Raw genomic sequence first — 16431 nt, forward strand, 5'->3', positions numbered from 1 at the left:
GAAGAAGAGACTGACTGAAAGAGGAGAAGAGACTGAAAGAGGAGAGAGAGACTGAAAGAGGAGAAGAAGAGACTGAAAGAGGAGAAGAAGAGACTGAAAGAGGAGAAGAAGAGACTGAAAGAGGAGAAGAAGAGACTAAAAGAGGAGAAGAAGAGACTGACTGAAAGAGGAGAAGAAGAGACTGACTGAAAGAGGAGAAGAAGAGACTGACTGAAAGAGGAGAAGAGACTGAAAGAGGAGAAGAGACTGAAAGAGGAGAAGAGACTGACTGAAAGAGGAGAAGAAGAGACTGAAAGAGGAGAAGAAGAGACTGAAAGAGGAGAAGAAGAGACTGAAAGAGGAGAAGAAGAGACTGAAAGAGGAGAAGAAGAGACTGAAAGAGGAGAAGAGACTGACTGAAAGAGGAGAAGAAGAGACTGACTGAAAGAGGAGAAGAGACTGAAAGAGGAGAAGAAGAGACTGACTGAAAGAGGAGAAGAGACTGAAAGAGGAGAAGAAGAGACTAAAAGAGGAGAAGAAGAGACTGACTGAAAGAGGAGAAGAGACTGAAAGAGGAGAAGAAGAGACTGAAAGAGGAGAAGAAGAGACTGAAAGAGGAGAAGAAGAGACTAAAAGAGGAGAAGAAGAGACTGAAAGAGGAGAAGAAGAGACTGAAAGAGGAGAAGAAGAGACTGAAAGAGGAGAAGAAGAGACTGAAAGAGGAGAAGAAGAGACTAAAAGAGGAGAAGAAGAGACTGACTGAAAGAGGAGAAGAAGAGACTGACTGAAAGAGGAGAAGAAGAGACTGAAAGAGGAGAAGAAGAGACTGAAAGAGGAGAAGAAGAGACAAAGAGGAGAAGAAGAGACTGACTGAAAGAGGAGAAGAGACTGACTGAAAGAGGAGAAGAGACTGACTGAAAGAGGAGAAGAAGAGACTAAAAGAGGAGAAGAAGAGACTGAAAGAGGAGAAGAAGAGACTGAAAGAGGAGAAGAAGAGACTGAAAGAGGAGAAGAAGAGACTGACTGAAAGAGGAGAAGAAGAGACTGACTGAAAGAGGAGAAGAAGAGACTGACTGAAAGAGGAGAAGAAGAGACTGAAAGAGGAGAAGAAGAGACTGAAAGAGGAGAAGAAGAGACAAAGAGGAGAAGAAGAGACTGAAAGAGGAGAAGAAGAGACTGACTGAAAGAGGAGAAGAGACTGACTGAAAGAGGAGAAGAAGAGACTAAAAGAGGAGAAGAAGAGACTGACTGAAAGAGGAGAAGAAGAGACTGAAAGAGGAGAAGAAGAGACTGAAAGAGGAGAAGAAGAGACAAAGAGGAGAAGAAGAGACTGAAAGAGGAGAAGAAGAGACTGAAAGAGGAGAAGAAGAGACTGAAAGAGGAGAAGAAGAGACTAAAAGAGGAGAAGAAGAGACTAAAAGAGGAGAAGAAGAAAGGAGGAAAAAAGACAAAGTCCCCCCCTTGGCCTCCTGGATCCTCAGGATCTAAACCTGCCTATGTCTGGGTGGTAGGCCTGAGCATCGACGACGATGCTACCTGGCAGTGTGGTGCCCAGACAACAACGGTACCGGTACCCCCTTGTATATAGCCTCGTTATTATTATTTTATTGTGTTATTTATTTATTTTTTACTTCAGTTTATTTAGTAAATATTTTCATAAAACTGTTCTTTTATATATTTCCAATTTTTTTAAGCAATTTTTCTCCCCAATTTCGTGATATCCAATTGGTAGATACAATCTTGTCTCATCGTTGCAACTCCCCAATGAGAGGCGAAGGTCGAGTCATGCGTCCTCCGAAACATGATCCAACCAAACCGCTCTGCTCCTTAACACCCTGTCTGCTTAACCTGGAAGCCAGCCGCACCTCTGCTTCTTAACACCCTGTCCGCTTAACCTGGAAGCCAGCCGCACCAAACTGCTCTGCTTCTTAACACACTGTCCGCTTAACCTGGAAGCCAGCCGCACCTCTGCTTCTTAACACACTGTCCGCTTAACCTGGAAGCCAGCCGCACCAAACCGCTCTGCTTCTTAACACACTGTCCGCTTAACCTGGAAGCCAGCCGCACCAAACCGCTCTGCTTCTTAACACACTGTCTGCTTAACCTGGAAGCCAGCCGCACCAAACCGCTCTGCTTCTTAACACCCTGTCCGCTTAACCTGGAAGCCAGCCGCACCAAACCGCTCTGCTTCTTAACACCCTGTCCGCTTAACCTGGAAGCCAGCCGCACCAAACCGCTCTGCTTCTTAACACACTGTCCGCTTAACCTGGAAGCCAGCAACACCTCTGCTTCTTAACACACTGTCCGCTTAACCTGGAAGCCAGCCGCACCAAACCGCTCTGCTTCTTAACACACTGTCCGCTTAACCTGGAAGCCAGCCGCACCTCTGCTTCTTAACACACTGTCCGCTTAACCTGGAAGCCAGCCGCACCTCTGCTTCTTAACACACTGTCCGCTTAACCTGGAAGCCAGCCGCACCAATGCTTCTTAACACACTGTCCGCTTAACCTGGAAGCCAGCCGCACCTCTGCTTCTTAACACACTGTCCGCTTAACCTGGAAGCCAGCCGCACCTCTGCTTCTTAACACACTGTCCGCTTAACCTGGAAGCCAGCCGCACCAAACCGCTCTGCTTCTTAACACACTGTCCGCTTAACCTGGAAGCCAGCCGCACCAAACCGCTCTGCTTCTTAACACACTGTCCGCTTAACCTGGAAGCCAGCCGCACCAAACCGCTCTGCTTCTTAACACACTGTCCGCTTAACCTGGAAGCCAGCCGCACCAAACCGCTCTGCTTCTTAACACACTGTCCGCTTAACCTGGAAGCCAGCCGCACCAAACCGCTCTGCTTCTTAACACACTGTCCGCTTAACCTGGAAGCCAGCCGCACCAAACCGCTCTGCTTCTTAACACACTGTCCGCTTAACCTGGAAGCCAGCCGCACCTCTGCTTCTTAACACACTGTCAACTGCTTAACCTGGAAGCCAGCCGCACCAAACCGCTCTGCTTCTTAACACACTGTCCGCTTAACCTGGAAGCCAGCCGCACCAAACCGCTCTGCTTCTTAACACACTGTCCGCTTAACCCGGAAGCCAGCCGCACCAAACCGCTCTGCTTCTTAACACACTGTCCGCTTAACCTGGAAGCCAGCCGCACCAAACCGCTCTGCTTCTTAACACACTGTCCGCTTAACCTGGAAGCCAGCCGCACCAAACCGCTCTGCTTCTTAACACACTGTCTGCTTAACCTGGAAGCCAGCCGCACCAAACCGCTCTGCTTCTTAACACCCTGTCCGCTTAACCTGGAAGCCAGCCGCACCAAACCGCTCTGCTTCTTAACACACTGTCCGCTTAACCTGGAAGCCAGCCGCACCTCTGCTTCTTAACACACTGTCCGCTTAACCTGGAAGCCAGCCGCACCAAACCGCTCTGCTTCTTAACACACTGTCCGCTTAACCTGGAAGCCAGCCGCACCTCTGCTTCTTAACACACTGTCCGCTTAACCTGGAAGCCAGCCGCACCTCTGCTTCTTAACACACTGTCCGCTTAACCTGGAAGCCAGCCGCACCAAACCGCTCTGCTTCTTAACACACTGTCCGCTTAACCTGGAAGCCAGCCGCACCTCTGCTTCTTAACACACTGTCCGCTTAACCTGGAAGCCAGCCGCACCTCTGCTTCTTAACACACTGTCCGCTTAACCTGGAAGCCAGCCGCACCTCTGCTTCTTAACACACTGTCCGCTTAACCTGGAAGCCAGCCGCACCAAACCGCTCTGCTTCTTAACACACTGTCCGCTTAACCTGGAAGCCAGCCGCACCAAACCGCTCTGCTTCTTAACACACTGTCCGCTTAACCTGGAAGCCAGCCGCACCAAACCGCTCTGCTTCTTAACACACTGTCTGCTTAACCTGGAAGCCAGCCGCACCTCTGCTTCTTAACACACTGTCCGCTTAACCTGGAAGCCAGCCGCACCTCTGCTTCTTAACACACTGTCCGCTTAACCTGGAAGCCAGCCGCACCTCTGCTTCTTAACACACTGTCCGCTTAACCTGGAAGCCAGCCGCACCAAACCGCTCTGCTTCTTAACACACTGTCCGCTTAACCCGGAAGCCAGCCGCACCAAACCGCTCTGCTTCTTAACACACTGTCCGCTTAACCTGGAAGCCAGCCGCACCAAACCGCTCTGCTTCTTAACACACTGTCCGCTTAACCTGGAAGCCAGCCGCACCAAACCGCTCTGCTTCTTAACACACTGTCCGCTTAACCTGGAAGCCAGCCGCACCTCTGCTTCTTAACACACTGTCTGCTTAACCTGGAAGCCAGCCGCACCTCTGCTTCTTAACACACTGTCCGCTTAACCTGGAAGCCAGCCGCACCTCTGCTTCTTAACACACTGTCCGCTTAACCTGGAAGCCAGCCGCACCTCTGCTTCTTAACACACTGTCCGCTTAACCTGGAAGCCAGCCGCACCAAACCGCTCTGCTTCTTAACACACTGTCCGCTTAACCCGGAAGCCAGCCGCACCAAACCGCTCTGCTTCTTAACACACTGTCCGCTTAACCTGGAAGCCAGCCGCACCAAACCGCTCTGCTTCTTAACACACTGTCCGCTTAACCTGGAAGCCAGCCGCACCAAACCGCTCTGCTTCTTAACACACTGTCCGCTTAACCTGGAAGCCAGCCGCACCAAACCGCTCTGCTTCTTAACACACTGTCCGCTTAACCTGGAAGCCAGCCGCACCAAACCGCTCTGCTTCTTAACACACTGTCCGCTTAACCTGGAAGCCAGCCGCACCAAACCGCTCTGCTTCTTAACACACTGTCCGCTTAACCTGGAAGCCAGCCGCACCAAACCGCTCTGCTTCTTAACACACTGTCCGCTTAACCTGGAAGCCAGCCGCACCAAACCGCTCTGCTTCTTAACACACTGTCCGCTTAACCTGGAAGCCAGCCGCACCAAACCGCTCTGCTTCTTAACACACTGTCCGCTTAACCTGGAAGCCAGCCGGACCAAACCGCTCTGCTTCTTAACACACTGTCCGCTTAACCTGGAAGCCAGCCGCACCAAACCGCTCTGCTTCTTAACACACTGTCCGCTTAACCTGGAAGCCAGCCGCACCAAACCGCTCTGCTTCTTAACACACTGTCCGCTTAACCTGGAAGCCAGCTGCACCAAACCGCTCTGCTTCTTAACACACTGTCCGCTTAACCTGGAAGCCAGCCGCACCTCTGCTTCTTAACACACTGTCCGCTTAACCTGGAAGCCAGCCGCACCTCTGCTTCTTAACACACTGTCCGCTTAACCTGGAAGCCAGCCGCACCAAACCGCTCTGCTTCTTAACACACTGTCTGCTTAACCTGGAAGCCAGCCGCACCAAACCGCTCTGCTTCTTAACACACTGTCCGCTTAACCTGGAAGCCAGCCGCACCAAACCGCTCTGCTTCTTAACACACTGTCCGCTTAACCTGGAAGCCAGCCGCACCTCTGCTTCTTAACACACTGTCCGCTTAACCTGGAAGCCAGCCGCACCAAACCGCTCTGCTTCTTAACACACTGTCCGCTTAACCTGGAAGCCAGCCGCACCTCTGCTTCTTAACACACTGTCCGCTTAACCTGGAAGCCAGCCGCACCTCTGCTTCTTAACACACTGTCCGCTTAACCTGGAAGCCAGCCGCACCTCTGCTTCTTAACACACTGTCCGCTTAACCTGGAAGCCAGCCGCACCAAACCGCTCTGCTTCTTAACACACTGTCCGCTTAACCCGGAAGCCAGCCGCACCAAACCGCTCTGCTTCTTAACACACTGTCCGCTTAACCTGGAAGCCAGCCGCACCAAACCGCTCTGCTTCTTAACACACTGTCCGCTTAACCTGGAAGCCAGCCGCACCAAACCGCTCTGCTTCTTAACACACTGTCCGCTTAACCTGGAAGCCAGCCGCACCTCTGCTTCTTAACACACTGTCTGCTTAACCTGGAAGCCAGCCGCACCTCTGCTTCTTAACACACTGTCCGCTTAACCTGGAAGCCAGCCGCACCTCTGCTTCTTAACACACTGTCAACTTAACCTGGAAGCCAGCCGCACCTCTGCTTCTTAACACACTGTCCGCTTAACCTGGAAGCCAGCCGCACCAAACCGCTCTGCTTCTTAACACACTGTCCGCTTAACCTCGGAAGCCAGCCGCACCAAACCGTCTCTGCTTCTTAACACACTGTCCGCTTAACCTCGGAAGCCAGCCGCACCAAACCGCTCTGCTTCTTAACACACTGTCCGCTTAACCTGGAAGCCAGCCGCACCAAACCGCTCTGCTTCTTAACACACTGTCCGCTTAACCTGGAAGCCAGCCGCACCAAACCGCTCTGCTTCTTAACACACTGTCCGCTTAACCTGGAAGCCAGCCGCACCAAACCGCTCTGCTTCTTAACACACTGTCCGCTTAACCTGGAAGCCAGCCGCACCAAACCGCTCTGCTTCTTAACACACTGTCCGCTTAACCTGGAAGCCAGCCGCACCTCTGCTTCTTAACACACTGTCCGCTTAACCTGGGCCAGCCGCACCCGCCCCACGCCGCACCAAACCGCTCTGCTTCTTAACACACTGTCCGCTTAACCTGGAAGCCAGCCGCACCAACCGCTCTGCTTCTTAACACACTGTCCGCTTAACCTGGAAGCCAGCCGCACCAAACCGCTCTGCTTCTTAACACACTGTCCGCTTAACCTGGAAGCCAGCCGCACCAAACCGCTCTGCTTCTTAACACACTGTCCGCTTAACCTGGAAGCCAGCCGCACCAAACCGCTCTGCTTCTTAACACACTGTCCGCTTAACCTGGAAGCCAGCCGCACCAAACCGCTCTGCTTCTTAACACACTGTCCGCTTAACCTGGAAGCCAGCCGCCCCGCCCCCGCCACCGGAAGCCAGCCGCCCTCTGCTTCTTAACACACTGTCCGCTTAACCTGGAAGCCAGCCGCACCAAACCGCTCTGCTTCTTAACACACTGTCCGCTTAACCTGGAAGCCAGCCGCACCAAACCGCTCTGCTTCTTAACACACTGTCCGCTTAACCTGGAAGCCAGCCGCACCTCTGCTTCTTAACACACTGTCCGCTTAACCTGGAAGCCAGCCGCACCAAACCGCTCTGCTTCTTAACACACTGTCCGCTTAACCTGGAAGCCAGCCGCACCTCTGCTTCTTAACACACTGTCCGCTTAACCTGGAAGCCAGCCGCACCTCTGCTTCTTAACACACTGTCCGCTTAACCTGGAAGCCAGCCGCACCAAACCGCTCTGCTTCTTAACACACTGTCCGCTTAACCTGGAAGCCAGCCGCACCAAACCGCTCTGCTTCTTAACACACTGTCCGCTTAACCTGGAAGCCAGCCGCACCAAACCGCTCTGCTTCTTAACACACTGTCCGCTTAACCTGGAAGCCAGCCGCACCAACCGTCTGCTTCTTAACACACTGTCCGCTTAACCTGGAAGCCAGCCGCACCTCTGCTTCTTAACACACTGTCCGCTTAACCTGGAAGCCAGCCGCACCTCTGCTTCTTAACACACTGTCCGCTTAACCTGGAAGCCAGCCGCACCTCTGCTTCTTAACACACTGTCCGCTTAACCTGGAAGCCAGCCGCACCTCTGCTTCTTAACACACTGTCCGCTTAACCTGGAAGCCAGCCGCACCAAACCGCTCTGCTTCTTAACACACTGTCCGCTTAACCTGGAAGCCAGCCGCACCAAACCGCTCTGCTTCTTAACACACTGTCCGCTTAACCTGGAAGCCAGCCGCACCAAACCGCTCTGCTTCTTAACACACTGTCCGCTTAACCTGGAAGCCAGCCGCACCAAACCGCTCTGCTTCTTAACACACTGTCCGCTTAACCTGGAAGCCAGCCGCACCTCTGCTTCTTAACACACTGTCTGCTTAACCTGGAAGCCAGCCGCACCTCTGCTTCTTAACACACTGTCCGCTTAACCTGGAAGCCAGCCGCACCTCTGCTTCTTAACACACTGTCCGCTTAACCTGGAAGCCAGCCGCACCTCTGCTTCTTAACACACTGTCCGCTTAACCTGGAAGCCAGCCGCACCAAACCGCTCTGCTTCTTAACACACTGTCCGCTTAACCCGGAAGCCAGCCGCACCAAACCGCTCTGCTTCTTAACACACTGTCCGCTTAACCTGGAAGCCAGCCGCACCAAACCGCTCTGCTTCTTAACACACTGTCCGCTTAACCTGGAAGCCAGCCGCACCAAACCGCTCTGCTTCTTAACACACTGTCCGCTTAACCTGGAAGCCAGCCGCACCAAACCGCTCTGCTTCTTAACACACTGTCCGCTTAACCTGGAAGCCAGCCGCACCAAACCGCTCTGCTTCTTAACACACTGTCTGCTTAACCTGGAAGCCAGCCGCACCAAACCGCTCTGCTTCTTAACACACTGTCCGCTTAACCTGGAAGCCAGCCGCACCAAACCGCTCTGCTTCTTAACACACTGTCCGCTTAACCTGGAAGCCAGCCGCACCAATGCTTCTTAACACACTGTCCGCTTAACCTGGAAGCCAGCCGCACCTCTGCTTCTTAACACACTGTCCGCTTAACCTGGAAGACAGCCGCACCTCTGCTTCTTAACACACTGTCCGCTTAACCTGGAAGCCAGCCGCACCAAACCGCTCTGCTTCTTAACACACTGTCCGCTTAACCTGGAAGCCAGCCGCACCAAACCGCTCTGCTTCTTAACACACTGTCCGCTTAACCTGGAAGCCAGCCGCACCAAACCGCTCTGCTTCTTAACACACTGTCCGCTTAACCTGGAAGCCAGCCGCACCAAACCGCTCTGCTTCTTAACACACTGTCCGCTTAACCTGGAAGCCAGCCGCACCAAACCGCTCTGCTTCTTAACACACTGTCCGCTTAACCTGGAAGCCAGCCGCACCAAACCGCTCTGCTTCTTAACACACTGTCCGCTTAACCTGGAAGCCAGCCGCACCAAACCGCTCTGCTTCTTAACACACTGTCCGCTTAACCTGGAAGCCAGCCGCACCTCTGCTTCTTAACACACTGTCCGCTTAACCTGGAAGCCAGCCGCACCAATGCGTCGGAGGAAAAAAACGTTCAACTGATGACCGAAATCAGCTTGTAGTCATCCGGCCCGCCACAAGGAGTTGCTAGAGCACGATGAGCCAAAGAAATCTCCCCCGGCCTTGACCGTCTCCCTACGGGGCTACCGGTCAAGGCCGGCTGTGACACAGCCTGGGATCGAACCCGAGGCTGTAGTAGCGCATCAGCACTAAGGCAGTGCCTTAGACCGCTGCACTACTTGGGAGGCCCCAAACTCAAATTTTCTTAAAACTGCACTGTTGGTTAAGGCCTTGTAAAGTAAAGTAAGAATTTCACAGTAAGGTCTACACCGGTTGTATTCGGCGCATGTTACAAATAAAATGTGATTTGAGAAACCAGTGCTCCTGAACTGAGAGAAGAGAGGTGATTACAGAATAAATCTGGATTCAAATATCATTTCAAAATCCTTTTCAAATACTTAAGATGTGCTTTAATCTGCCTGCTGTGTCAGATGAGCCGTGTTTTCAGTTTTGGAACTATTCTATTGGTCCATTAATCCAGGCAAACTCTATCAAGTACAGCTAAAATATTCTACATTATTTCAAGTACTATTTGAATGCAGGTCTGCCTCTGAGAAGGGGAGCGATGTTTTCAGAAAGACTCTTTGTGTTAGAAAGTTGTTTGGGGTTAAGGCGTTCTACAGAAGGCTTGTGTCCCAAATGGATCCCTATATCAGTGCTTCCCAAAAATAGGGGTCAACATTTGTTTTAAAAATAAATGGGGTCTCGAGAGCAAATTTGTGCTTGTTTCAGAAAACTGGAGTTACGTCAGTAATCTCCAGTAGCTACGAGATGAGGTTGTAATAAACAGAGTGATTTCTGTTTTTCTTCCTACAAAATGTGGCTCTATCTCGAACGGTTTAAGCTACAAACTATTATGATCTGTTTCACTGAAAGATAAAACCCTCAGGGATACGTATGTCGGTACTGTTTTCCTCTACTATGTCCACAAGAACCCAGTGGACAAGACCAGGAAATAAATCAGACGGACCTGTATACAGTACCAATCTGTACCGGACCTGTAACAGTACCAAACTGTACCGGACCTGTATACAGTACCAAACTGTACCGGACCTGTATACAGTACCAATCTGTACCGGACCTGTATACAGTACCAATCTGTACCGGACCTGTATACAGTACCATACTGTACCGGACCTGTATACAGTACCAAACTGTACCGGACCTGTATACAGTACCAAACTGTACCGGACCTGTATACAGTACCAATCTGTACCGGACCTGTATACAGTACCAATCTGTACCGGACCTGTATACAGTACCAAACTGTACCGGACCTGTATACAGTACCAATCTGTACCGGACCTGTATACAGTACCAATCTGTACCGGACCTGTATACAGTACCAAACTGTACCGGACCTGTATACAGTACCATACTGTGCCGGACCTGTATACAGTACCAATCTGTACCGGACCTGTATACAGTACCAATCTGTACCGGACCTGTATACAGTACCAAACTGTACCGGACCTGTATACAGTACCAAACTGTACCGGACCTGTATACAGTACCAAACTGTACCGGACCTGTATACAGTACCAATCTGTACCGGACCTGTATACAGTACCAAACTGTACCGGACCTGTATACAGTACCAAACTGTACCGGACCTGTATACAGTACCAAACTGTACCGGACCTGTATACAGTACCATACTGTACCGGACCTGTATACAGTACCATACTGTGCCGGACCTGTATACAGTACCAATCTGTACCGGACCTGTATACAGTACCATACTGTACCGGACCTGTATACAGTACCATACTGTGCCGGACCTGTATACAGTACCAATCTGTACCGGACCTGTAACAGTTCCAAACTGTACCGGACCTGTATACAGTACCATACTGTGCCGGACCTGTATACAGTACCAATCTGTACCGGACCTGTATACAGTACCAATACTGTACCGGACCTGTATACAGTACCAAACTGTACCGGACCTGTATACAGTACCAAACTGTACCGGACCTGTATACAGTACCAAACTGTACCGGACCTGTATACAGTACCAATCTGTACCGGACCTGTATACAGTACCAAACTGTACCGGACCTGTATACAGTACCAAACTGTACCGGACCTGTATACAGTACCAAACTGTACCGGACCTGTATACAGTACCAATCTGTACCGGACCTGTATACAGTACCAAACTGTACCGGACCTGTATACAGTACCAAACTGTACCGGACCTGTATACAGTACCAAACTGTACCGGACCTGTATACAGTACCAAATCTGTACCGGACCTGTATACAGTACCAAACTGTACCGGACCTGTATACAGTACCAAACTGTACCGGACCTGTATACAGTACCAATACTGTACCGGACCTGTATACAGTACCAAACTGTACCGGACCTGTATACAGTACCAAACTGTACCGGACCTGTATACAGTACCAAACTGTACCGGACCTGTATACAGTACCATACTGTACCGGACCTGTATACAGAATCAAAAACTGTATGAATGTGTATGTATACGATTGCATGTACTTGCGTGCGCAATCAGGATCCGATCCGTCCTGATTCAGCGTGTGCTAGTACTGGAATCAATCCAAAACGTTGAATAACTTAGGGGTACTCGAGGATATATTGGGGAAACCGTGGTTCATATCGTCCTCACCTGTCCTATAAGCTGCACTATAAACTCCACCACCATCTTGGACTCCTTGTTGAACATGCCCTGCCACAGTTTGTCCACCACTCGCTGTGTGAAGTAGAACACATTGTTGACCAGCACCTGGTAGCTTCCTCCACTGATGATGAGTAGGGACGCATCCTCACCTGGTCGGAGGGAGAGGGGAAAGGGGGGAGAAACGTGGGGGATAGAAAGACGACAGGTGGGAGGAGGAAGGGAGAAATATTGGGTCAACGAGGGAATGTACATTCATCTTTCATTAGCTAATGTCCAGTCACATCTCCAAAATCACATTGTTGTCACACCTGAATTTGGAAATAGCCGATACGGTTAGAATGGATCACTGGATTCCAACGGCTACATTTTGATTGGATGTTTCAAGAACCCCCCCCCCCCCCCCCCCCACATGCCCGTAAAAAAGGGAGCTGTGTGTTTGTTATGTTCCTCACTGTTTTCTGAGCAGGTAGGAAACGAGTTGTTTGCGTATGCTAATTTGCATCAGTGCAGAAAATGGAATAAGACCTGGATTTAAAACAACTGAATTCTGTTACGCAAAAGAGAGTGTGATTTATACACAGAAACGAGTCGATGAAAGAACACCGTACTGTGAAAGAGAAGTTATCATTGGAGCTCTGCACAAGCAAGGCATTTGAATCATTTGATGTGTTGCGAGGTGTTACTGATTTACACCGGGTTCCCAGCCATACTGATTTACCCCGGGTTCCTACCCATACTGATTTACACCGGGTTCCCACCCATACTGATTTACACCGGGTTCCCAGCCATACTGATTTACCCCGGGTTCCTACCCATACTGATTTACACCGGGTTCCCACCCATACTGATTTACACCGGGTTCCCAGCCATACTGATTTACCCCGGGTTCCTACCCATACTGATTTACCCCGGGTTCCTACCCATACTGATTTACCCCGGGTTCCTACCCATACTGATTTACACCGGGTTCCCACCGGGTTCCCACCCATACTGATTTACACCGGGTTCCCACCCATACTGATTTACACCGGGTTCCCACCCATACTGATTTACACTGGGTTCCCACCCATACTGATTTACACCGGGTTCCTACCCATTTTTACCTATTTTCTACCAATGTCATTCCATATAGGGAAGCTACGAGGCTAGCTAATATCCATTGTTTACATCCGGTATAAAAGCAGATTGTCCTTTGGAGGTAGAAGTTGGATACATAAAAAAAAAAAGACTGCCTCTTAAGACAAGTAGTATACTAGTGTGGATATTGGGATGGATGATTTCTCTAATTGTGTCTCTGTGTGTGTGTGTGTGTCTCTCTCTCTCTGTGTGTGTGTGCGTGTGTCTCTCTCTCTCTCTCTCTGTGTGTGTGTGTGTCTCTCTCTCTCTCTCTCTGTGTGTGTGTGTGTGTCTCTCTCTCTCTCTGTGTGTGTATGTGTCTCTCTCGCTCTCTCTGTGTGTGTATGTGTCTCTCTCTCTCTCTGTGGTGTGTGTGTGTGTGTGTGTGTGTGTGTGTGTGTGTGTGTGTGTGTATGTATATATATATATATATACTTAGGAGGACGTCAGCAGCCAGTAGGTGTTCCATGACAGAGTCCAGGATGTATGACTGGAATTCTTTCTGCTGAGTCCTGGTGGAACGCTCTGGGGACGCCTGGGGAGACACAGAGGATAAAACTATATGTTAAAGCTGCAATCAGCAGTTGAAACAGGAACAAAGACTATCCCCCGCCCCTGTTTCGGTAAAAAGCTGATGGATGGGTGTTACGGGTTTTGGTTTCTCGACTTCGAGGTTGGTTCTCTTCAGGGGTGGCGTGCTGATTGGAATCAACCTCGTTGGTCAGGATGTGATGCACCTGTCGCAACTCGTTAGTCTGTTGTTAGTTTCACCTGTGCGGGCAGAGCTAATTCTCCAGTTATCATGAGAGATGTTGGAAGAGTAGCTGTTAACCGGTTAAAGGTCATGAACACTCAAAATCACGTTTGTCATGAAATTGGATGATATTTAGATGAAAACAGATCATAGTATGATGACCAAAGTATGAACACTGACTGTTGCTTCTACGTTGATAAAATGTTAAATCATAAAGTTACTGGTCCCCCTCCCTCATGTCAAACACTTGGATTCAGGAGGCGGGATTATTAAGGGGAAAGGGTGACATCACCCTAACTCTCATTTTAATACACCAATGGTAACATGAAATTCTCTTAGCTAATTTAAATAGGTACCACCTTGTAACCAACATCGGAAAAGGCGTGTTTGCAGATGGGTGTGGTTTATACAGCTACTCTACTGGTGCCAAAATGTTACTGTATGGTGTTAGCAAATATAATTAAACGTTTGAAGTATTCATCTATGGCAAAGATACTTATACAGTGCCTTCAGAAAGTTTTCATCCTGTTTAACTTGGTGTTGTGTTACAGCCTGAATGGATTAAATTGAGATGTCGTTTCACTGGTTTACACACACACACACACACACACACACACACACACACACACACACACACACACACACACACACACACACGTTAACCTATAATTATGTTTTTAGAAAACAATTTAAATGAATAAACAATGAAAATCTGAAAAGTCTTGAGTCAGTCAATAAGTATTCAACCCCTTTGTTATGGAAAGTCTAAATAAGTTCAGGAGTAAATATGTACTGAACAAAGTCACATAATAAGTTGCATGGATTCACTCCGTGTGCAATAATAATGTTTAACATGATTTTTTTTAAATGACTACCTCATCTCTGTACCCCACACACATATAATTATCCAGTGGTGTGTTTCCACCAAATGGGACTTGTTATTGGATAAACATCAGAGCATGACGACATAGTGCACAACAACAAAAAAATACTTTTCACTGAAGTTCAACGTGGTTTCTATCGCTTTTTCAACTTTACTGATCGTTGTGTCACAACAACAAAAAACAGTGGAGTTAAATAGCTAATGTAACTATTCTGATGCTGGTGCCTGCGATCTAGCCGACAGCTCGCAGAAAGTGCGGCTTGTCTCGTCTACTTGATGAGATTATTACGGATCAGAACAAGATCATTTTTTAATTTGTCAAACGGCAGCCAATAATCGATCGTCACGTCACCAGAAAAAGACTCTTGATATTCATCGGAAAGGAGCATCAAGCTCATCCCCGTGCACTTTCACCACTCTGTGAAGTTCATCATAATTTATTTAATCTGTAGCCTAATAATCATCTGTAGCGAGTGGAAGCAGGAGGTCCACACGCCATATCATCGCATGACTCCAAACGTATTTCAATATTTTATTTTATTTATTTCACCTTTATTTAACCAGGTAGGCAAGTTGAGCACAAGTTCTCATTTACAACTGCGACCTGGCCAAGATAAAGCAAAGCAATTCGACACAAACAACAACACAGAGTTACACATGGAATAAACAAACATGCAGTCAATAATACAGTAGAAAAATAAGTCTATATACAATGTGAGCAAATGAGGTGAGATAAGGGAGGTAAAGGTAATAAATAGGCCATATATATAAAATATGATGATTATTATATCAATATTTGCTCATAAAGGCATTTCCACCGCCATTTCCCGCATAATTAATTTTACAGACACTATAAAGATACCACCATGTTGAATTAACAAATGATCTGTCAGCATTTTTAAAGTTACACCCAAACTTCCTGTTTCCGTCACAGCTGTTGAGAGTTTTTTTATTATACGATATGACTTTACTCACATAAAAACTATGGATGGAAACGTTGTTAGCGATGTTTCAATGTAAAAGGAGATGAGATGGCGCCGACAGACATGGCAGCTCAGCTCCTAGCTCCAAAGAAACTTGGCAGTATTTATTTATTTTTATTGTGTTTTATTTTTGTTACATTATTAACCCAGAAAATGTTTTGTGTTATTACATACAGACGGAAATAACTTTTGGATATCAGAGTGGCGGTAACTCACCAGCATTATGACCAGGAATATGACTTTGCCGAATTGGATCCTTTGTTTGTACCCCGCAGGGCAATTGAACTACCCGGAGGCTGCTCCAAAAACCCGCCGGCGGAGAAGAGGTGTTCGGAGTGGACTTCTAGTCGGACTCAGGAGGCGTGCACACCAACGACCGCTTCCGAGTATATTACTCGCTAATGTTCAGTCTCTGGATAAGAAGTAGACGAGCTCAGGGCGAGGATCTCCTTCCAGAAAGACATCAGGGATTGTAACATACTCCGTTTCACGGAAACATGGCTCTCTCGGGATATACTGTCCCCTCCATACAGCCAGCTGGGTTCTCAGTACATTGGGCAGACAGGAATAAAGAACTCTCCGGGAAGAAGAAAGGCGGGGGTGTATGTTTCATGATCACCTACCCATGGTGTGTTTGTGATAACATACAGAAACTCAAGTCCTTGTACACCTGACCTAGAATACCTAGAATGCCGACCGTATTACCTCCCAAGATAATTCCCTTCGGTTATAGTTACAGACGTGTATATTCCCCCTCAAGTCGATACCATGACGGCCCTCAAAGAACTACACTGGAATTTATGCAAACTGGAAACAACAAATCATGAGGCTGCATTTATTGTAGCTGGGGATTTCAAGAAATCAAATCGGAGGAAAAAATTACCGAAGTTCTACCAACACATGGACTGTTGTACTGGGAAAACATTGGACAACTGCTACTCAAC

General features: G+C 48.7%; 1 protein-coding gene across 1 annotated transcript in view; it reads right to left on the reverse strand.

The window, feature by feature from the left end:
* LOC106585952 (WD repeat and FYVE domain-containing protein 3) overlaps positions 1-16431 on the reverse strand; it is a 239709-nt gene that overhangs the window by 45182 nt on the left and 178096 nt on the right. The window contains 2 exon segments of the mRNA XM_082968737.1: positions 11740-11900; positions 13303-13402. Of these exon segments, the coding sequence (XP_082824863.1) occupies positions 11740-11900; positions 13303-13402 (261 nt within the window).

The sequence above is a fragment of the Salmo salar genome, chromosome 24 (assembly GCF_965601325.2).
Source record: "Salmo salar chromosome 24, fSalSal1, whole genome shotgun sequence".
Lineage (NCBI taxonomy): Eukaryota > Metazoa > Chordata > Actinopteri > Salmoniformes > Salmonidae > Salmo > Salmo salar.